Here is a 21,198-nt window from a genome sequence, read left to right as displayed (position 1 = left end):
TAAGCTACATGTGGGCTATCCAAATGTCCATATACTTTCAAGTCGCACGCTTTTTACCCCAGTCCAGCTACCAAGCACAGAGTGATCATAATAAAGACGTCACTCTCTAACTGAGCCAGTTAAGTGCGCAGCTTTTAACTGTACAACTTCAATTTCAGCATGCTTGCGGACGACATAGGAATCTTCGGATCCCATCGGCGTGTGAACACAAATACACGGACCCTATTATTTACTCCGCGTCCGTAGCGAAGAAATCCGTATTTTATGGTGGATTTCAAACGGGGAGTTCAACGCTGTAGTGGCGAGCTCAAGTCGCTACAAATAAGAGGACACGAGGATCCTTAAAGGTATTTCTAACTGCGACACTGTATCAAAACTGAACATGTGTGCGCGCATCCCAGAGAAGCGCATTAGAGATATCACATTATAATGTTATTGGTTGGGCGTGAAAGCTGTCCATTGCGTAAAACGAACATAATTGAAATGGATAGGCGATGCATCAACGTATGTGACTTCTGTTATCGACTGTTGGTGTAGGATTCTAAGGGTGTAGGATTCTAAGGAAGGCTAATGCCTGGTACGGTTGATACGACTCATTTGCCCTGAAAACGAAAAGCCTTTACGCAGCGCGACATTTATTTTGCTTCTCACCAATCCCACAACATTTTTGTGGGATAGGGTTATAGAATTCTGCAGAAGAGGTTATGAAATCCTGGAAAAGTGTACTACGCACTTAGCTGCTCTGTTTTCATATTGGTTTTCAGAAGAGAAACGCCCACTTTTACTAATGTTGTATGTGTAGGGGAGAACGTGTTTTTCAGACTGCCAAATGGTCTAGGTATATGACAAGTTTGACGTGCTTGAGGTTTCACTTTATTATAGGCCCGTTATTTTATGATTCCGTTGTTCTAGTCCCACATGATAAGATTACGAATGGCACATTATAGCGCTGACCAGGATGCACTGGAAGGTGTTTTAAAAAAAGCCTTTTTAATGCAGTCCTTGGTGCTTTTGCTAACAGAAGGGGGCGGTGGTTCGCTCACGCACAAGCATGCAGAAGTTGGAGTCATGCGTTTCGTTTGGCTCTCTGTGTGTGTGTGGGGGGGGTTGGGGGTTGGGGGTGGGGCTGAATCACTTCTCTTACGGGAAGCTCTTGGAAAATTACTTTTCCAATTGCCATTGATGTTATCACATCCCAGATCCAAGTAAAACGTGTTTTTGGAGTTAGTCACAAGCAATTCACACACCACATTCACAGCAACAGTGATATCCATCTTTAATACTACTTCTAACAACACAAAAATTGACCCTGAAGAATCAGTGAAATAGAAAAGTGTTCTTTAGCATGATTGACCAGGGCACTTCCATGTGTTTTGTCTTTGTGTCAGTGCCAGTAACTCCAGTCATTTCTATCATTGTGCAGGACCATGGAGGAGGCTCCAGAGGCCCCTGTCTCAGACCCAGTCCCGGCCCTGATCCCAACCCCAACACCTTGTCCTGCCTCCAACATACCCTCCCGTAGCCTGTTGGAGTGGAGGAAGAGGGTGAAGTCTGAGTACATGCGCCTCCGTCAGCTGAAACGCTTTAAAAACGCAGAGGAGGTCAAGGTAAGGATTTTGAGCGAGAGAGATTGTGTGTATAGGTATTACAAACTCTTCTTACATTTCCTGTCTTTTCCAGGCCTTGTTCATGTCCAACCGGCAGAAGATAGAGGAACGTACCAACCTGCTGAACGAGGAGTGGTCCAAGCTGAGGATCCAGTCAGTTCCCCTGTCTACCCCAGGTGGAGCGCTACCTGGCAAAAAGGTGAGCGAGACAAAAGGATAGAGAGACATACAGTAGTAGGCGACGCATCACATTTTCTGGCCTATCCAGACAAAGCAACGATTTCCTGTGCCAGTGAACCTCGTAGCTGCGCTTGCAATAGCTCTTATGAAACGGGAGTGTCTAGCAGATGCAACAATAGCAGTTTCATCTCACATTGATGTTCTCAGATGGATTTATAGCTCTCAACAGGAAAAAATCTAAAATCATTTCGGAGAATTGAAACAAGACCACTTTCTCTTGGTCACAGATGGACAAAATCACTAGGTGCTTAAATATGAGGTTGTAACGAGTCTGCACCAAATACTTAAATACATGTAATGTTGTCTTTGAAAGATTTAATTGAAATACTTTAGAATTCCTTTCATTCCTATGGAGGACTGCTCCTACTGCGGAGTGCCAATATGGCCGACCGGGGGCTTCAAAGCCTCTCAATGGCCAATACATAGCACCAGCAATCCAGGAGTTGTAGACATTGTTGGTCTGCACACATTTGAATGGTGTCTCTGGATTGCCCAGAGAATGTTTGTATGATCACATTTATTTTACAGTTATAAGAAAAGTGAAATCTTACAGTAAGTCATTTATAATTTGATTGTTTCAGGCCCTATTGTGCCACTTTTGTTGAATAGGGAAAAAAATAATATCTGATTTTTCATAATATTTGTGCAATGTACTTGAGTTTGTGTCCTCAAAGGGGAGTACACCTTTATAAGGTTAGTTCTAGACCTTTCAACATTTTTGCAGCACTACCCGTTATTATTTATGGCCATCTCATGAAGAAGATTTACATTTGTGTATGTGTATTTAAGGGGAAATCTACATTTTGGCCATTAACTAGCCCTTTAAAGCCCATTCTGACTCCTGCCTCATTAACCAGGCCAGGGTCTGCTCTCCCATCAGGCCGACAGAGGACTGTGATGTTTCATCCCTTTTCAGGGAGATGCTGTGCTGCCAAAAAGGGTTCATGAGGCTGCCTTACTGAGGTCAATAACTAAACTCTCTCAGAACCTATGATGAAAACAGCCTGGAGGCAGACAGAGCAGCATCTTGTGTTCCTGAAATTCTCACTATGCTCTTCTCTAGTGTCTTGGTATTTGTTTCCTTGTTCATTTCAGAGTAGTGTCAGTGGATATAGCATTGTTTTTATCCATTTGGGTAATAGTAGCCTACCTGTTGGTTATAATCCAGTGCTGGTCTGTCCTCCTTTGTCATACTCACCCATCTGTCTCTGGTCCAATCACAGTTGTGCATGGTGGAGTTTGGCTTCCCAGCGTTTAAAGCTCAGGCGGTTGCCATGCGGCCCCTGACGACCGTGGCAGGAATCCCCTTCATGTACTCCTGGTCCCCTCTGCAGCAGAACTTCATGGTATGGGGCTTTCCCGACAACACACACACATTCAGTATACACTACCGGTCAAAAGTTTTAGAACACCTACTCATTCAAGGGTTTTTCTTTATTTTTACTATGTTCTACATTGTAGAATAATAGTGAAGGCATCAAAACTATGAAATAACACATATGGAATCCATATAGTAACCAAAAAAGTGTTAAACAAATCTAAATATATTTTATATTTGAGATTCTTCAAATACCCACCCTTTGCCTTGATGACAGCTTTGCACACTCTTGGCATTCTCTCACCCAGCTTCATGAGGTAGTCACCTGGAATGCATTTCAATTAACAGGTGTGCCTTCTTAAAAGTATTTTTTTTGAATTTCTTTCCTTAATGCGTTTGAGCCAATAAGTTGTGTTGTGACAAGGTAGGGGGGTATACAGAAGATAGCCCTATTTGGTAAAAGACCAGGTCAATATTATGGCAAGAACAGCTCAAATAAGCAAAGAGAAACGACAGTCCATCATTACGTTAAGACATGAAGGTCAGTCAACACGGAACGTTTTCAAGAACTTTGAAAGATCCTTCAAGTGCAGTCGCAAAAACCATTAAGCGCTATGATGAAACTGGCTTTCACGAGGACCGCCACAGGAAAGGAAGACCCAGAGTTACCTCTGCTGCAGAGGATACGTTCATTAGAGTTACCAGCCTCAGAAATTTCTGCCCAAATAAATGCTTCACGGAGTTCGAGCAACAGACACATCTCAACGTCAACTGTTCAGAGGAGACTGTGTGAATCAGGCCTTCATGGTCAAATTGCTGCAAAGAAACAACTACTAAAGGATACCAATAAGAAGAAGAGACTTGCTTGGGCCAATAAATACGAACAATGGACATTAGACCGGTGGAAATTTGTCCTTTGTTCTAGAGTCCAAATTGGAGATTTTTGGTTCCAACCGCTGTGTCTTTGTGAGACGTGGTGTGGGTGAACGGATGATTTCCGCATGTGTATTTCCCACCGTAAAGCATTGAGGAGGAGGTGTTTTGGTGTGTGGGGTGCTTTGCTGGTGACACTGTCTGTGATTTATTTAGAATTCAAGGCACACTTGACCAGCATGGCTACCACAGCATTCTGCATTTATACGCCATCCCATCTGGTTTGGGCTTAGTGGGACTATCATTTGTTTTTCAACAGGACAATGACCCAACACACCTCCAGGCTGTGTAAGGGCTATTTTACCAAGAAGGAGAGTGATGGAGTGCTACATCAGATGCCCTGACCTCCACAATCACCTGACCTCAAACAAATTGAGATGGTTTGGGATGAGTCGGACCGCAGATTGAAGGAAAAGCAGCCAACAAGTGCTCAGCATATGTGGGAACTCCTTCAAGACTGTTGGAAAAGCATTCCAGGTGAAGCTGTTTGAGAGAATGCCAAGAGTGTGCAAAGCTGTCATCAGGGCAAAGGGTGGCTATTTGAAGAATCTAAAATATAAAATATATTTTGATTTGTTTAACACTTTTTTGGATACTATATGATTCCATCTGTGTTATTTCATAGTTTTGATGCCTTCACTATTATTCTACAATGTAGAAAATAGTAAAAAATAAAGAAAAACCTGCATCACTTCCGGCCGTGATTTGGAGTCCCATAGGGCGGCGCACGATTGGCCCAGCGTCGTCCGGGTTAGGCCGGGGTAGGCCGTCATTGTAAATAAGATTTTGTTCTTAACTGACTTGCCTCGTTAAATAAAAAAATAAAATAAAAATGGTTTCCTAGGTGGAGGATGAGACGTTCCTCCATAACATCCCCTACATGGGAGACGAGGTGTTGGAGCAGGATGAGGCCTTCCTGGAGGAGCTCATCGACAACTATGACGGTGTCCATGGAGACAGAGGTGACCTGCCTACCTACCTAGACTAGGGATATCATCCTTTCTGTCCTGTTTCGATTACCCACACTGTCAGTCTGATCTATCACAGAGTTATATTATTGGAGACGTGGGGGTTAGGCATGCTCCAGGATGTCACCGGTACAGTACGTGCGTTGCTGTGTGCTGCTGGGGCAATCTTAATTGTTTAGGGGATATGTGCTGACGTATACTGCATGATGTCATCAGTAGGTGCTGACATGTTGACTGTGTGGTTTGTCTCCCAGAGGGAGGGTTCATCAACGATGAGATCTTTAAAGAGTTGGTGGAGGCCTTGAGCCAGTACTCCGACCAGGAGGAGGAAGAGGAGGAGGAGGCGGCGGAGGAGAAAGGGGGGAAAGAGGAGGAGGAGAAAGGGGTGAAGAAGAGCGCTGGGGAAGGGACTGAAGAGGCCAAGGTGGGCCCCACAGCCTTCTTCAGGAGGAAGAGGAGGAGTGTCATAGAGGGTAAGTGTCCTCCAGAGTCTTTTGACTGAAAGATGGAACCACAACTAACACAGTTGCTCATGTCTCCTAGATGTGATTGGATGCTTATCTAACAAAAGGCAATACGTGCTGTTTTCTATATGAGTCACTGGTTTTACTATGCTGGACTATCTGAAGGGAAATGTGCACGCTTATTTGTATTTGCTATAGACTTGTCCTCTTACTCTTATCAGTGGCATGAGAGAACAGCGGGTACAGGTCACAGTTGATCACTGTGACTGTACTGTACCCCATGTTGTACAGGAGCCAGCAGGTCGCTCTGTCCCAGCACGGTGGCACTGCCTGGCATTGTTTACATAGAGACTGTCCCAGTCCCAGTGACAGGCAGGGTGGATGGGGGAACATGTTTGGTCATAACACCAATACAATACGACCAGGTTCTGGTTACAAGGCCCTTTGACCTCTGGCACATAGAGAGCACCAGCGATTATGGGAACTTGGTGGGGGGGGGGGTGACACTCACATAGAGAGATACTGTGGCATCAGACACTGTCACTCAGTGTCAGAACACATCAGTATGACAAACACCCATTGGTACTCTCTCAATACACAGAGCACATGGACAAATAGTCCTTCTCAATAGGCTCGGGACTTTGCTATCGTTCCAATATGATTGCTTACATGGTAAAAAGTGCAAATACAATTACATATCAAATCAAATGTTATTTGTCACATACACAGGGTTAGCAGATGTTAATGCGAGTGTAGCGAAATGCTTGTGCTTCTAGTTCCGACAATGCAGTAATAATCAACGAGTAATCTAACCTAACAATTTCACAACAACTACCTTACACACAAGTGTAAAGGAATGAAGAATACGTACATAAAAATATATGAATGAGTGATGGTACAGAACGGCATAGGCAAGATGCAGTAGATGGTATCGAGTACAGTATATACATATGAGATGAGTAATGTAGGGTATGTAAACATTATATGAAGTGGCATTGTTTAAAGTGGCTTGTGATACATTTTTTTCATAAATCTTTACATTGTTAAAGTGGTTGGAGTTGAGTCAGTATGTTGGCAGCAGCCACTCAATGTTAGTGGTGGCTGTTTAACAGTCTGATGGCCTTGAGATAGAAGCTGTTTTTCAGTCTCTCGGTCCCTGCTTTGATGCACCTGTACTGACCTCGCCTTCTGGATGATAGCGGGGTGAACAGGCAGTGGCTCGGGTGGTTGTTGTCCTTGATGATCTTTATGGCCTTCCTGTGACATCGGGTGGTGTAGGTGTCCTGGAGGGCAGGTAGTTTGCCACTGGTGATGCGTTGTGCAGACCTCACTAACCTCTGGAGAGCCTTACGGTTGTGGGCGGAGCAGTTGACATACCAGGCGGTGATACAGTCTAACAGGATGCTCTCGATTGTACATCTGTAGAAGTTTGTGAGTGCTTTTGGTGACGAGCCAAATTTCTTCAGCCTCCTGAGGTTGAAGAGGCGCTGCTGCGCCTTCTTCACCACGCTGTCTGTGTGGGTGGACCAATTCAGTTTGTCCGTGATGTGTACACCGTGGAACTTAAAACGTACTACCCTCTCCACTACTGTCCCGTCGATGTGGATAGGGGGGTGCTCCCTCTGCTGTTTCCTGAAGTCCACGATCATCTCCTTTGTTTTGTTGACGTTGAGTGTGAGGTTATTTTCCTGACACCACACTCCGAGGGCCCTCACCACCTCCCTGTAGGCCGTCTCGTCGTTGTTGGTAATCAAGCCTACCACTGTAGTGTCATCTGTAAACTTGATGATTGAGTTGGAGGCGTGCATGGCCACACAGTCGTGGGTGAACAGGGAGTACAGCAGAGGGCTCAGAACGCACCCTTATGGGGCCCCAGTGTTGAGGATCAGCGGAATGGAGATGTTGTTACCTACCCTCACCACCTGGGGGCGGCCCGTCTGGAAGTCCAGTACCCAGTTGCACAGGGCGGGGTCGAGACCCAGGGTCTCGAGCTTGATGATGAGTTTGGAGGGTACTATGGTGTTAAATGCTGAGCTGTAGTCGATGAACAGCATTCTCACATAGGTATTCCTCTTGTCCAGATGGGTTAGGGCAGTGTGCAGTGTGGTTGCGATTGCGTCGTCTGTGGACCTATTGGGGCGGTAAGCAAATTGGAGTGGGTCTAGGGTGTCAGGTAGGGTGGAGGTGATATGGTCCTTGACTCGTCTCTCAAAGCACTTCATGATAACGGAAGTGAGTGCTACGGGGCGGTTATCGTTTAGCTCAGTTACCTTAGCTTTCTTGGGAACAGGAACAATGGTGGCCCTCTTGAAGCATGTGGGGACAGCAGACTGGGATAAGGTTTGATTGAATATGTCCGTAAACACACCAGCCAGCTGGTCTGCGCATGCTCTGAGGACGTGGCTGGGGATGCCGTCTGGGCCTGCAGCCTTGCGAGGGTTAAAACGTTTAAATGTTTTACTCACGTCGGCTGCAGTGAAGGAGAGTCCGCAGGTTTTGGTAGAGGGCTGTGTCAGTGGCACTGTATTGTCCTCAAAGCGGGCAAAGAAGTTGTTTAGTCTGTCTGGGAGCAAGACATCCTGGTCCGCGACGGGGCTGGTTTTCTTTTTGTAATCTGTGATTGACTGTAGACCCTGCCACATACCTCTTGTGTCTGAGCCGTTGAATTGTGTCTCTACTTTGTCTCTATACTGATGCTTAGCTTGTTTGATTGCCTTGCGGAGGGAATAGCTACACTGTTTGTATTCGGTCATGTTTTCGGTCACCTTGCCCTGATTAAAAGCAGTGGTTCGCGCTTTCAGTTTCGTGCGAATGCTGCCATCAATCCACGGTTTCTGGTTTGGGAATGTTTTAATAGTTGCTGTGGGTACGGCATCGCCGATGCACTTGCTAATAAACTCGCTCACCGAATCAGCGTATTCGTCAATGTTGTTGTTTGACGCAATGCGGAACATATCCCAGTCCACGTGATCAAAGCAATCTTGAAGCGGGGAATCAGATTGGTCGGACCAGCGTTGAACAAACCTGAGCGCGGGAGCTTCCTGTTTTAGTTTCTGTCTATAGGCTGGAAGCAACAAAATGGAGTCGTGGTCAGCTTTTCCGAAGGGAGGGTGGGGGAGTTAGAAGTTAGAATAACAATCGGAAGCGGAAGTTAGAATAACAATGATCCAGGGTTTTACCAGCCCTGGTTGCACAATCGATATGCTGATAGGATTTAGGGAGTCTAGTTTTTAGATTGGCCATGTTAAAATCCACAGCTACAATGAATGCAGCCTCAGGATATGTGGTTTCCAGTTTACATAGAGTCAAATGAAGTTCGTTCAGGGCCATCGATGTTTCTGCTTGGGGGGGAATATATGCGGCTGTGATTATAATTGAAGAGAATTCTCTTGGTAGATAATGCGGTCGACATTTGATTGTGAGGAATTCTAAGTCAGGTGAACAGAAGGACTTGAGTTCCTGTATGTTGTTATGATCACACCACGTCTCGTTAATCATAAGGCATACCCCCCCGCCCTTCTTACCAGAAAGATGCTTGTTTCTGTCGGCGCGATGCGTGAAGAAACCAGCTGGCTGTACCGACTCCGAAAGCGTGTCTCGAGTGAGCCATGTTTCCGTGAAGCATTGAACGTTACGGTGTGCGATGTGCCCGTCTCCGGAGCCTGACCAGAAGACCGCTTCGTCTGCCTCTTTTACGGCGTCGTTGTTTTGGTTGAGTTGCTAATTATCTGCTCTTTGCTTTTCTTCTCACTACCTTCCTTAGTGAGGGACTTGGCTGCCAAAAAGAAGATCCCGCATGATAAGATATTCACGGCCATCGCCTCGATGTTCCCCTACAAGGGTACGACGGAGGAGCTGAAGGAAAAGTAAGAAAAGTGCCCAACAACTGTGCTGTGCTTAGCCGAGCGTTGCTTAGTGTTCACCATGGAGATGGGAGCTCTCAGGGAGATGCTAATAATGCTCTCTGCCCTCTCTCCTCACACTCAAAAGAAAAGTTGTTGCATCCCTGTCTGAAAGGGATGGATAAAGTAATCCTTCTAACCCCCCCCCCCCCCCCCTTAAAAGATTTAGATGCACTATTGTAAAGTGGTTGTTCCACTGGATATCATAAGGTGAATGCACCAATTTGTAAGTCGCTCTGGATAAGAGCGTCTGCTAAATGACTTAAATGTAAAGGCCTTTTTCTTATAAAATACCGCAAACTAAACACTCACATCCAAATCCACCTGCAAATGAGCATAGGCCAGGGGTCGGCAACAGGGCCCCCCAAAGTTTTTAGTAAAACAAAGAATAATGATGTTTTGTTTTTCGTAAAAAAGAAAAGGACTGTAAAATCACCAGGAATTCAGCAAAATATTTGTTTCATTTAGGAAATCTGTTCCCAAGTATTTCCACAAAAAAAATGTACTTGATCATGTCTCAATGTAATCAAGGTATGAAATTATTGTTATTTCCAAATGCAATTTATTTCTGGGCTTAGTTGTGGTCTATTTGCAATGTACAAATTATTATAATTATGTTCCGGCCCCCCAACCATCCTCTCCGACAAAAATCGTCCAGCGGCTGAATCTAGTTGCCTACCCCTGGCATAGACCTACTTGAGTCAGAATACGGCTACTTACTCTAGTTTCCCACTTCTACTGTATATCATGCCATATACCATGCTCATACAAAATACAATCCTAATACAAAGTTATATTATGCATGGTAAGGCTATGTTTTGTTTTATCCCCTTCTTCCCCAAATGACACCTCCCTAGGTACAAGGACCTCCTGGAGCCCCCCAGCCCGGTAAAGCTGCCCCCCCTCTGCACCCCTAACATAGACGGGCCGTTCGCCAAGTCTGTCCAGCGGGAGCAGTCCTTACACTCCTTCCATACGTTGTTCTGCAGGCGCTGCTTCAAATACGACTGCTTCCTCCACCGTAATGTGTCCTATGGGTTTACTCTTTTCTCTAACTTTCTGTATCTCTCTAACTCTCGCTTTCTCTCTAACTCTCTCTGTGTTTTTAACCTATTGACATCTGTCAACATGTGGCTTTTCCTCTGGATTTCTGTTTTTCTTTTTTCTCTCTGGAATCAACACGTCTCTAGTGTTATAATAAATGCATTATTACATATTTTCACGATTTCATCAAAATCAATGAATCGTAGCCCGTTTTTGGGCTCATTCAGTCGTTTTTACCTGATAAAGTATAATTCAGTTTTAAAATAATTATAAAAAGTACCGTTTGTATTCCCTAAAAAAACATTGAAAATGACACTGTTGCTGCTTCCTGTTGTCACGGCTTTTTGATTTATGGCCGAGTGTCAAAACACCGGTTTTAAATGTCCAAATTCATAATCAATATGCTGAAATACTTGTGATATTTTGAAGACCAATACATAAAAGTTACACCCTACACACACGTGTCACACATGTTCAGAATACTTGTATTTTGCTAAATGGTTAGTGCGTTGGGCCAGTAACCGAAAGGTTGCTGGATCGAATCCCCAAGCTGACATGGTAAAAATCTGTCATTCTGCCCCTGAGCAAGGCAGTTAACACACTGTTCTCCAGGCACTGAAGGATGTCGATTAAGGCAGCCCCCCTCTGTGATGCAGAGGGGTTGGGTTAAATGCGGAAGACACATTTCAGTTGAAAACATTCAGTTGGACAACTGACTAGGTATCCCCTTTTCCCTTTCCCTAAATTAGCACCTTACAAACTGCACACGTACTAATATTTACCGAGCGGTCACTCAAGAATGGAATTGATGAGCTTGTTCTACTGTAATCAATAGAGCACGCATATTAATCACTCACATTGATATTGTATTGAAATCAATAAACTGGGACATTAACCGTGGCGATATGTACCATTAGCACTCTTCTACCAGACAAACCTCAATGAACTTGGCTATACAACATATATATGTCGAATGATGACAACCTGTCGTAGCCATTTATCAAACTATTTCTCTGTGAGAAAATGATTTTGGTAGATGGCCAATACGGAAAAGGATTTATTTTTTGGACTGGATAATTTCAACAAATCACCACCTCATCATCGGTTTCTAATAGCAATAGGGGTTGGCTTTCATTTGAATGATAGCTTAACCCTCAAATCCATTAATACATGTAATGCCAGAGCGCCCATTTTTCTTCTAGCCACCGTGGTCTGAAAATGACAGCTGAGTTCTAAGTCCCACAAAGGACTGGCGTGTATGATAAAAACCGTGGCAGTGTCCAAAATATCTGATTATCAGCTGTTGTCAGTCTCAAAATTATTCTCTTCCTCAATAGTGTGTAGCGAATTCTACTAGATGAAAACCCCCAAGTTAGTATGACATCCTGGCATTTAAAACATACAACATTTTCAACATTTAAAATACTATCAAACATTCTTTTTTTGCATTCCCAAAATGCCTACTATTTAGAACAAGTATGGGTATTGATCTGTTTTAAGCAATCGATTTTATGAGATTATGATGACTATCAACTGTAATACTAACATCACCCATCTGAGGTAAAAAGGATGTGTATTTCCTGCAATTCTTGTGTGGTAAAAACGTTAGTATGTGTAATGTAGTAACACATTCTGTCCACCATTGGGAAATTAGCATAATGTAACCTAATTAAATATGTCAAAGTAATTCAATATTTTAATATATGATAATAGTAAATGTAGCAGATTCACACATTTTTACAACAATGACATATATTTCTTCCTACTTTAACCATGGAGAGAATTTATATGCTCCTAAGCACAATTTAACCAGGTGCTCTAGACTAGAGTGTCCATAGGGTCTGTGCAGCAGGCAAAATGTGTTATGTCCCTAGTATTACTGTTCTACTAACATACAGTATATTGTTACTATCAGTATACTAATAGTATGTGTCTTTCCAGCTTTTCACGCTACGCCTAATGTTTACAAGAGGAAGAGCAAGGAGATTCGCATGGAGACAGAGCCCTGTGGTCCGGACTGCTTTCTGCTACAGGTGTGCTCAGATCCTCTACGTGTCCTCTGTGTTTAACTCTGCCCGACAACAGACAGACAAGCCAATGATGACGCTCTGATCCATTCATCCCTCCTTTAACACTCTTTTACCTCTTAATTTCTGTCCCTCTCTTCCTCTCTCCCTCCTCTAAAGAAAGGGGCCAAAGAGTTTGCAGATCAGGAGATGCTGCGCTCCCAGAGGCCCCGGCGGCGGCGGCGACAGCCGCGCCCTCCCAGCTCCAGCTGCCCTGGCCCGTCAGGCACCACTGAGGAGGCCAAGGAGGTGGATAGTGACCACGAGACCACCAGCTCCTCAGGTAGCTTGGGGAAACACTAGCATTATAAGGGACAAGACAGATCAACACAAACATCAGCGGTGAGCAGTAGAGCACCTGCTGGGTGTCGACAAACGGTGGCAATTCAACATGTAGAATCGTTGGGAAATGAACAGAAAATGACGACCGATGTTCTGTGGTCAGAGGCGATAGGACGGCCACCCACTGCGCACGGCCGATTTTCATGTTAGTCTGTCTGGTCCGTAAGTACTTTAAGAGACAACTATGGGGAAGACTAGCTTTTAAAGTACTATTCATAGGTTGCACCTGCGTCAGTCGGTCGCGTCATGCATCTAAAGTTAATCTGGCGACATCAAAATGATGACAAAAGGTTTTTATTTATTTGCCTTCTTTTTTAGTTGCATTGTTTCTAAGCCACTGTAATTCTCTAGCTAGCAATGAGGAATCTGCCCAGAAGCAGTCCTCTTCCAGGCGTCCGGAACTGATTGAATTGGCCCGGAATCGGGTGTCGGACTCGGCCCGGAATCAAAATGAATGACTACCCAGAATCGGGCCGTTTCCATCTACCAGAATTCAGACGACTTTGTCGGCATCTTACCAGAATCCCCCCAGAAGCAGCCCGACGCAAATGTAAATAAATGTATACAAAATTTTTAGTAATTTGAAATATTACTATTATACATTTTATACATACAAATTATACCCATCCACAAAAAAAACATTTTGTGTCAGAGGAAACACCATACACCTGGTGACCGTGTCAGCGTGCATGCGCCTGGCCCGCCACGGGAGTCGCTACAGCGTGATGGGACAAGAACATCCCGGCCAAACAAACCCTCCCCTATCTCGGATGATGCTGGACCAATTGTGCGTCGCCTCATGGGTCTTCCGGTCGCGGCCTGTAGCAACGCAGTTTTCACTACGATGCAGTGTCTTAGACCGCTGCGCCACTCGGGAAGCTCCATCCACAAAGTTTATAATGCTTATCAATCGCCTTCCACAAAGTATCACAATACTAAAATACTACACGGGACTCCTAAAGAATTTAATTTAAATGTTAATTGTATTTTTTGATCACAGAAACAATGAGAAAATATGGACAAATAAATAATGAAATGTTAATTATATAAAGCAGCGCGTGTAATCATCTGCTAGAGAGTAGCCACAATAATACATTTGGGCCAGATAACTTTCACCGGAATTGGCCTGAGTCCCAAGTAATACATTTGGGCCAGATAACTCACACCGGAATCGGCCCGAGCTCAATCCCCGCATCCTAGCCATAAGCAATACTGCCGAAGGTGGACTCTCAGCCGGAATCGGCCCAGATCCACTGTGCTAGCTTGGGGCACTTTTGATTACATTTTCATCAGCGCTCATTGACAATACATCGAGTAGGATGCTCAGTTGGGCATCAGTCCAAAACAAACGTTCAAAACAATATTGTGACGAAAGATGCCACCCATGAATAGGAGACTACCAGCTTCCTGTCTTCTCAGGTAGGAGAACACTAATGCCTCAACTGCTACGGTACTACAGTATATCTGTCATACCTCAGTGTATTAATGACAGAATGGATCGACTAAGTTCCCCATAACGCTCATCTGCCAGAATGGTTCATGTGTGCTGAATGCAGTACATCAGAAAAGAGAACATTGGCTGAAGAATATATATTTTTTTTTTTAAACCATTCACTCTCACTCGCTCTCCAAACACAAGAATCCAACCATGGGTTTCAGCTCCAAAACCAATAGATTCTTCACTCAGCCTCTCCCCCTGGTTTCCTCTTTCTGTTGACAGACTCATGTGGAGAACAGTGGGAGGGAGAAAGAGCAATCTCCTCAGGCTCTCGTTTTCTCTGTCTTAATCATTCACTCATTCACTCTCTCTACTGTCTCTCTCTCTTGCATTCCGTTTGGAAGGAACTAATATCTGTACTGTGATGTCACTGCAGCTCTTCATTTTGAAGACAGACTACTGACTTAAGCTGGTGGCCCAGCGGCCGTCCCCTCTAGCTCAAATCATGTGTAAAAACAGATTGATGAGCGGACTAATAAGCATTCCCCAGTCATAGCATGTGGTCACAGTAACACAGCCTTGAACCTGTTGCCAAGCAACATGTTGCTCTCTGCCTTTGGCAGTGGGTGTATGTGCATGAGTCTCAAATGCCCCCCCCCTCTGTGTGTGTGTCTGTGTGCGTGCGCATGTGTGTGTTTTTGGGTACGGTCAGAGAGCAACTCTCGCTGTCAGACCCCCACCAAGGTGTGCCCGGGGGAGGAGCACGGGGAGCAGGTGGGACCTCCTGTCCAGTGGAGTGGGGCTGAGGAGTCTCTGTTCAGAGTGCTGCACGGAACCTACTACAACAACTTCTGCTCCATCGCTCGCCTCATCAGCACCAAGACCTGCAAACAGGTGAACCACCAAGAGCCTACACCCACCAGATGTTCATATACTCTATTGATACGCCAATTAAAGCAAGTCTCCTGGACAACACGGAAATGACCACAACACATTACAGACTAGTACAGACCGACAAGATAACGAAGTGGTGCGGTGACTGTGTTGTAGTGTGTTGGCATTGATACAAGTGTCGTAACACATAATACTGTGTGGAAAATTGGGATGATTACAAATGGAATGTAAACAACATAAATTAGGACTTTTACGACATGTACATGACATCTTTGTTATTCTCTGAGACTCTGTCACGGTCTCCGGGCTCAGACAGCTTATAGCAAACGGATCCCTTCTGAGCTGAGGTATTGTGGGGATGTTATGTGTCTCTAATATGGGGGAGTTATGGGAGTATTGTATGGGGAGCATATTAGGCCTTCTGATCAGATTTACAAAGCTATTGAGAGACACGTTCCAATCCTCCAAAACAAAACAGAGAGACAAAGACCGAGAAACAAAGAGGGCGAAGCGCGACGACAGAGATCCGCCACAGACATTGCAAAGTAGCTTTGCCCCCTGCAGCAGCATCCCGGCCCCGAACACAACGCCAGTGTGACTCTATAGCATGGCCTTGTTATCCCTCAGAGAGCCTGTGGTTTGGCTGGATGGAAACACCGCTGCTACGAGCCTCCCAGTCCCTCCCTCTGCGTAATGTGTGTCTGTCTGTTTTAGGGAGGAAGCCAAATCTTTTTTTTTGGCAGGCAGAAGTGGTTTGGGGCTTTGCGGGTGTGTGTGGGGAGTGGGATGGCGGGGAGGTGTGTGTGTGTGTGTGTGTGTGTGTGTGTGTATTACGCTGAGATGGTGGTGGGTTCTGATAGGGGAGGAGAGGGCCGTGTGTTTTATGGAGTAATCACATGCAGCGATGCGCTTCCCAGCTTAATTTGAGAGACACTCAACTACACAATGGGACCAATTCCAGAACCACACAACATTCTGCATAGTTGTGTATAGTTGCCTCATATCTGTGTGTATGCGTGTAGTGTATGCGTGGACAAATATGCCTGCATGTGTGTGTTTTAATGTGTGTGTTCCCTCTCTTCTTCAGGTGTATGAGTTTGCTGTGAAAGAGGTCCTGATCCATCGTGTTCCATTGGAGGATGGTGGCAGCGCCCCTCAGAAGAAGAAGAGGAAGCACAGGCAAGATGGCCGCCGACTTTTACACTCACTCACTCCCAGTCCCTGTTGCAGCATGACCTCATAGGAATGTAGTGAGAATGGACCCTGATACACAGATCAGTGGGAGAAAAAGATTAAACCGTGCAGAAAATGAAAGTAACTGCTCTTTTTCAAATACCTTTGTACAGAAATAGACATGATTATTGAAAGTGTTTTTCATTTCTTTCTGTAGGTTATGGGCAAAGATACAGCTCAAGAAAGGTGAGTCCTTCACTTGACTGAAGTATTGAAATTGTCAAATGCAGTTCTTATACACTAATTCAGAATGATGTATCTGCTCATTGTATAATTAAAGCCTTTGTCCTCTCTAGATAACTCATCCAATCAGGTGTACAACTACCAGCCATGTGACCACCCGGACCAGCCATGTGACAGCTCCTGTCCCTGTGTGATGACCCAGAATTTCTGTGAGAAGTTCTGCCAGTGTGAGCACGAGTGTGAGTGTCACCTTACTCAAACACACATCCACTGCTACCACCACGTCCTAACACACAGACACACCACTTCCCAACTCGTACAGACCCTTTGCAGAAGTCCAAGGCATATAAGTGTAAAAACAGACATATTTCAACACGTACTGAACATTCCTTCCACTAAACTGGCTGTGGTAAATGTGTACTACAATTACCTGCACTGACAGCGAAAGGTTTCACAGCTCAACTCTGTAATGGGAATAGGAATGTGTTCACAGGACAATTCTGCTGAAGACTAGCTCTCTTTTACTCGGTGGATAAAAAGGCCCTTTTGACAGGCCATAATAGACAGTGGAACAGTGTGTAAGACGATCCTACTCCTCGCTGTGTGTTCGCAGGATAAGCTGTCCTCTGGCAGGCAGGGTTTGGTTAGCTGCATGGGCATCTGTTCAGCATGGGGCCGTGTTCACAATGCTCTGACACATTCATCCCAGGCGAAATGAGCCTGAACCGCTGGGCCCACGCACTTCCACAAATGGCCACAGGGAGGAAGGAATGTTGAGAGAGAGAGAGCGAGAGAGAGAGAGCTTGGCTCTGAATTCACAGCTTTGGCTCATTTTGTGTTCTAATAGAAATACAGTCCTCCCTCCCCCTCCCTGGTTCTGACAGGAAGCAGCGTATGGAGGGTTTTATGTGTGAGCTCCACAGCCCTGGAGAGGAATCAAAGAGATGTGACAGGCACAGTGCCTGAGCTACAACATCCATCCCTACATTTATACGAGACAGACCGCTACGACTGAACACTGCTCGGTGATGCGCGCACACACAGCCACACAAACTGTAGGGAAGAAGACTTAGGAAGGAGGAGAGACAAGACTAATGTTACTGCTCTGGTTATGGAGTATTCTCCTCCAGCTAAACCTGTTGGAGAGGAGAGGGACATTTAAGTTGTCTGCTGCTTGTTTTCCTTCTTCCTCTGCCCGGAAGGCTTTCCATTACTCTCAGCACAGCTGTATTTCAGCATAGCTGCCAGCAGAGGTCAGTGATTGATGAGTTACATTACAGAGCAGCAGCTTTTTTACCGTTGAGGCAGCGTTCATTAATGAAAATGCAGTTGCCACACAGCCACAGATAATTCTGTTACAAAATAGTTCTCTAGTCCACTGAGGCATATAACTCATACGGCCTCTCTGTTACCGCAGTATGTTTCTATGCCGTTTCTAAAAGTGACTATAAACCTCTCCACTGAACGTTCCCTTGTCTGACTCTGAACACTACCCTGGGGTGTTACGTTGTTCTCCAGGCCAGAACCGTTTCCCGGGCTGCCGCTGTAAGACCCAGTGCAACACCAAGCAGTGTCCCTGCTACCTGGCGGTGAGGGAATGTGACCCAGATCTGTGTATGACCTGTGGAGCCGCAGACCACTGGGACAGCAAGGTAGTCTCCTGCAAGAACTGCAGCATCCAAAGGGGCCTCAAGAAGGTAGGCCAGTGGGTCATGTTCCAGTCCAAAGGAATAGAAAATAGAAGCTGGTTTTACAGCTAGCTTGATAGCTGATGTGCTGTATCTGAATTCAGGTCGGAGTCAGAACCCATATTAACATGCTTATGACTTGCTGAGGAATAAAAGGCACAGTTGTATTATTCCGGTGTTGTCTTGTCATTTTTGCGTAAATGTCAGCCAACTTTAACCTCTGACCTCTCCCAGCACCTCCTGCTGGCCCCCTCAAACGTGGCAGGGTGGGGCACCTTCATCAAAGAGTCAGTTCAGAAGAATGAGTTAATCTCGGAGTACTGTGGAGAGGTGAGGCTACATAAAACTGTTGAACGTAGCTTTCTTTATCCTGTAATGGGGTATAGTTGGATGTGGGGTTTATACCGTATCAGTATGAATGTCTTTGTATAAAACATTTAGTCTGACCATCACACTCTGAAACTGTCTGTGTCTGCAGCTAATCTCGCAGGATGAGGCGGACCGGCGGGGGAGGATCTACGACAAATACATGTCCAGCTTCCTCTTCAACCTGAACAATGGTAATAATGACTCCTCAACGCTCTGATGATGCACAGTTAGCCCTTTAAAGGACATCACAGTCGCTGTGTTCTGTGATCGCTGAGCTGACACTGTCCCTGTAATGTCTCAACAGACTTTGTCGTGGACGCCACAAGGAAAGGGAATAAAATCCGATTTGCGAATCACTCTGTGAACCCAAACTGCTACGCTAAGGGTAGGATCACATAGAAAAATACAAAAGCCTGTTTTGTGGAATGATTTGGTTTGGTGACGTGTACAAATCAATGATGTGATGGCTGTTGTTGCAGTGGTCATGGTGAACGGAGACCACCGCATCGGGATCTTTGCCAAACGGGCTATCCTACAGGGGGAGGAGCTCTTCTTCGACTATAGGTAGAGCCTTGTGGCCATGGGAACACTGGAGCCTTCGATACAACACGGTATCGCAGTCCTTCTTTGGTTGTCTCTGATATTTGTGGGATGACTTGCATTTCTTTTCCACTGATGCTTCACACTGTCCTGACTCTCTCTCCTGCCCCTTCCAGGTACAGCCAGGATGATGCCCTGAAGTATGTGGGCATAGAGAGAGAAGTCGACATGGCCTAGCATTAACCTGCCGCATTTCAACCACCCGCACTGACCCCTTGCTGACTGACCCCCCCCTCCGCCACCTGGTAATGCTTTTGCTCCTCCCCACAGTGCCACAACAAACAGAAGCTCTATTGGCCTCTGTGAAACATTCACCGTAATGGAGGAGAATAAAAGTCCATGATCTATGTTACTGACTAGTCCCCCATTGACAACAGTGCTGAACGGTTTTCTTCGTCCCTTTTTGACAATTTCCTCCTGCTACCACATCAGTGAAATCACTTCCTCTCTCTGTATGACGCACTTCCCCACTGCTTTATCACTCACCTAGCGAAACTGTGTACGTGAAGCTCCTGGAACGAAACAAGCAATTAGAATGGCAACTAAACCTACTATCTACAGTATATATTCAATGTATCGCTTATACTGTACCATCAGCCTCACAGCATTGTTGTTATTTTCAACATGAAAACATGCTGTGTGTTGTTCTCTCTGTATTTTTGTTACTGTACTCACATCTATTAACTGTTGCTTGTCCTCTCAATGAGCAACGCTAGCTTTTAGCCTACAGTGTATCTATTAACAGTGCAAGACAGCGCATGTGTTGTCTTTTGGTTTCAAATTAACTGTAAGCACATTAGCAAGATATCTAGCTTTTATTTTCAAATGCAGCTCGATGGAGGAACTCAGTATTCTGTCATGCTAACTTTCCTGTTACTCAGAAAAAGCCTCTTCCTGGTAGCTTTTTGGAGGCAATGCTAAGCTCACGATAATGCTAAAGCTCTGTATCTGACCTGTCTCTGTGGCTATAGCATCAACACCACACCTTCATACATAGTGAAATAACTTACTGTGCATTTATATCAATGTTCTTCAAAAAAATATGCCGTACCGTACGAGAAACCGACTAACTGAATGTGAACTCTGAAATGGTGGTTGATGGGAGATCTCATTCCTCCTTTAGTTTGACAACTAGTCACCTGTGCCATTGGTACTCAGTGATATGTATACTTTATGAAGAATTTGCCATTCAGTTTACATGAGCGTCAGCTCTTCTAACTCCAAAAAGACTATATTCGTATATATAAGAACCATGAACACTATAGTCTTCCCTGAACTAGCTGCGAGTGCCAAATGAATCTAAACTGAAAGAGAAGGGTTGTCATTATGATGTTTGTACTGTATATAATGGACAGGACTGTGTTACAGGTAACCATTTTACGGTTATACTCGCCACGGGAAAATAAAATAGGAAAAATAATGTTTTTTTTTACAATTTCAATTTTCAAGTGTCCCACCTGGATGTTGTGTACATATAACCATCCATCTGATCACGTTGTCACACTATATAAAAGTGAATTGTGTAACTGACATCCAGGTGTGATATTCACCCAGGATTTTATCCTTAAGTCCAAAACATTTACACCCACGACAAGATGAGATCTTTCTGCACGGAGGTGACTGAAACTATATGGAATTTATCGTAATGTACAACTTATGCCTATGAAAATAAAACTTTTAACTTTATACATTATTACAATATGCATCTTGTCGTTGAGTACCATTTGTCATTCAGATAATTCTGGTTTCCTCCAGGGTTTAAATGTGGAAGTGGGGGGGTGCTATTTGGGGGCGTGGAGGGCTAGGATGAGTCAGGGTTGAACATATACCCTAGCCTCAACCACAACCCTAAATTTAGCCTCAACCACAGCCCTAACCCTAGTTTGATGTCCACATCCCGGTTCAACAC

At 44.9% G+C, this 21,198-nt stretch overlaps 1 protein-coding gene across 2 annotated transcripts; it reads left to right on the top strand.

Annotated features, from left to right (window-relative positions):
* Positions 1 to 84: 84 nt before the first annotated feature.
* On the top strand, positions 85 to 20,982 carry LOC139578706 (histone-lysine N-methyltransferase EZH1-like). 2 transcript variants are annotated; one of them, XM_071406670.1, is made up of 20 exons: positions 85 to 347; positions 1,424 to 1,607; positions 1,681 to 1,806; positions 3,071 to 3,193; positions 4,943 to 5,060; positions 5,321 to 5,539; positions 9,294 to 9,396; positions 10,290 to 10,453; positions 12,418 to 12,509; positions 12,663 to 12,825; positions 15,035 to 15,216; positions 16,304 to 16,395; positions 16,607 to 16,635; positions 16,746 to 16,871; positions 18,151 to 18,329; positions 18,555 to 18,650; positions 18,799 to 18,880; positions 18,994 to 19,074; positions 19,169 to 19,300; positions 19,406 to 20,982. In XM_071406670.1, the coding sequence occupies exons 2-19, from the start codon at positions 1,428 to 1,430 to the stop codon at positions 19,255 to 19,257; spliced, it is 2,244 nt and encodes a 747-aa protein (XP_071262771.1). In that variant the 5' UTR covers positions 85 to 347; positions 1,424 to 1,427; the 3' UTR covers positions 19,258 to 19,300; positions 19,406 to 20,982. The 2 variants fall into 2 exon arrangements, with proteins under 2 accessions (XP_071262771.1, XP_071262763.1); XM_071406662.1 differs by having other exon boundaries at positions 86 to 347; positions 19,169 to 19,253.
* Positions 20,983 to 21,198: the final 216 nt, after the last annotated feature.

Source organism: Salvelinus alpinus, chromosome 1 (assembly GCF_045679555.1).
Source record: "Salvelinus alpinus chromosome 1, SLU_Salpinus.1, whole genome shotgun sequence".
NCBI lineage: Eukaryota > Metazoa > Chordata > Actinopteri > Salmoniformes > Salmonidae > Salvelinus > Salvelinus alpinus.
This window is presented reverse-complemented; position numbering and strand designations above follow the sequence as displayed.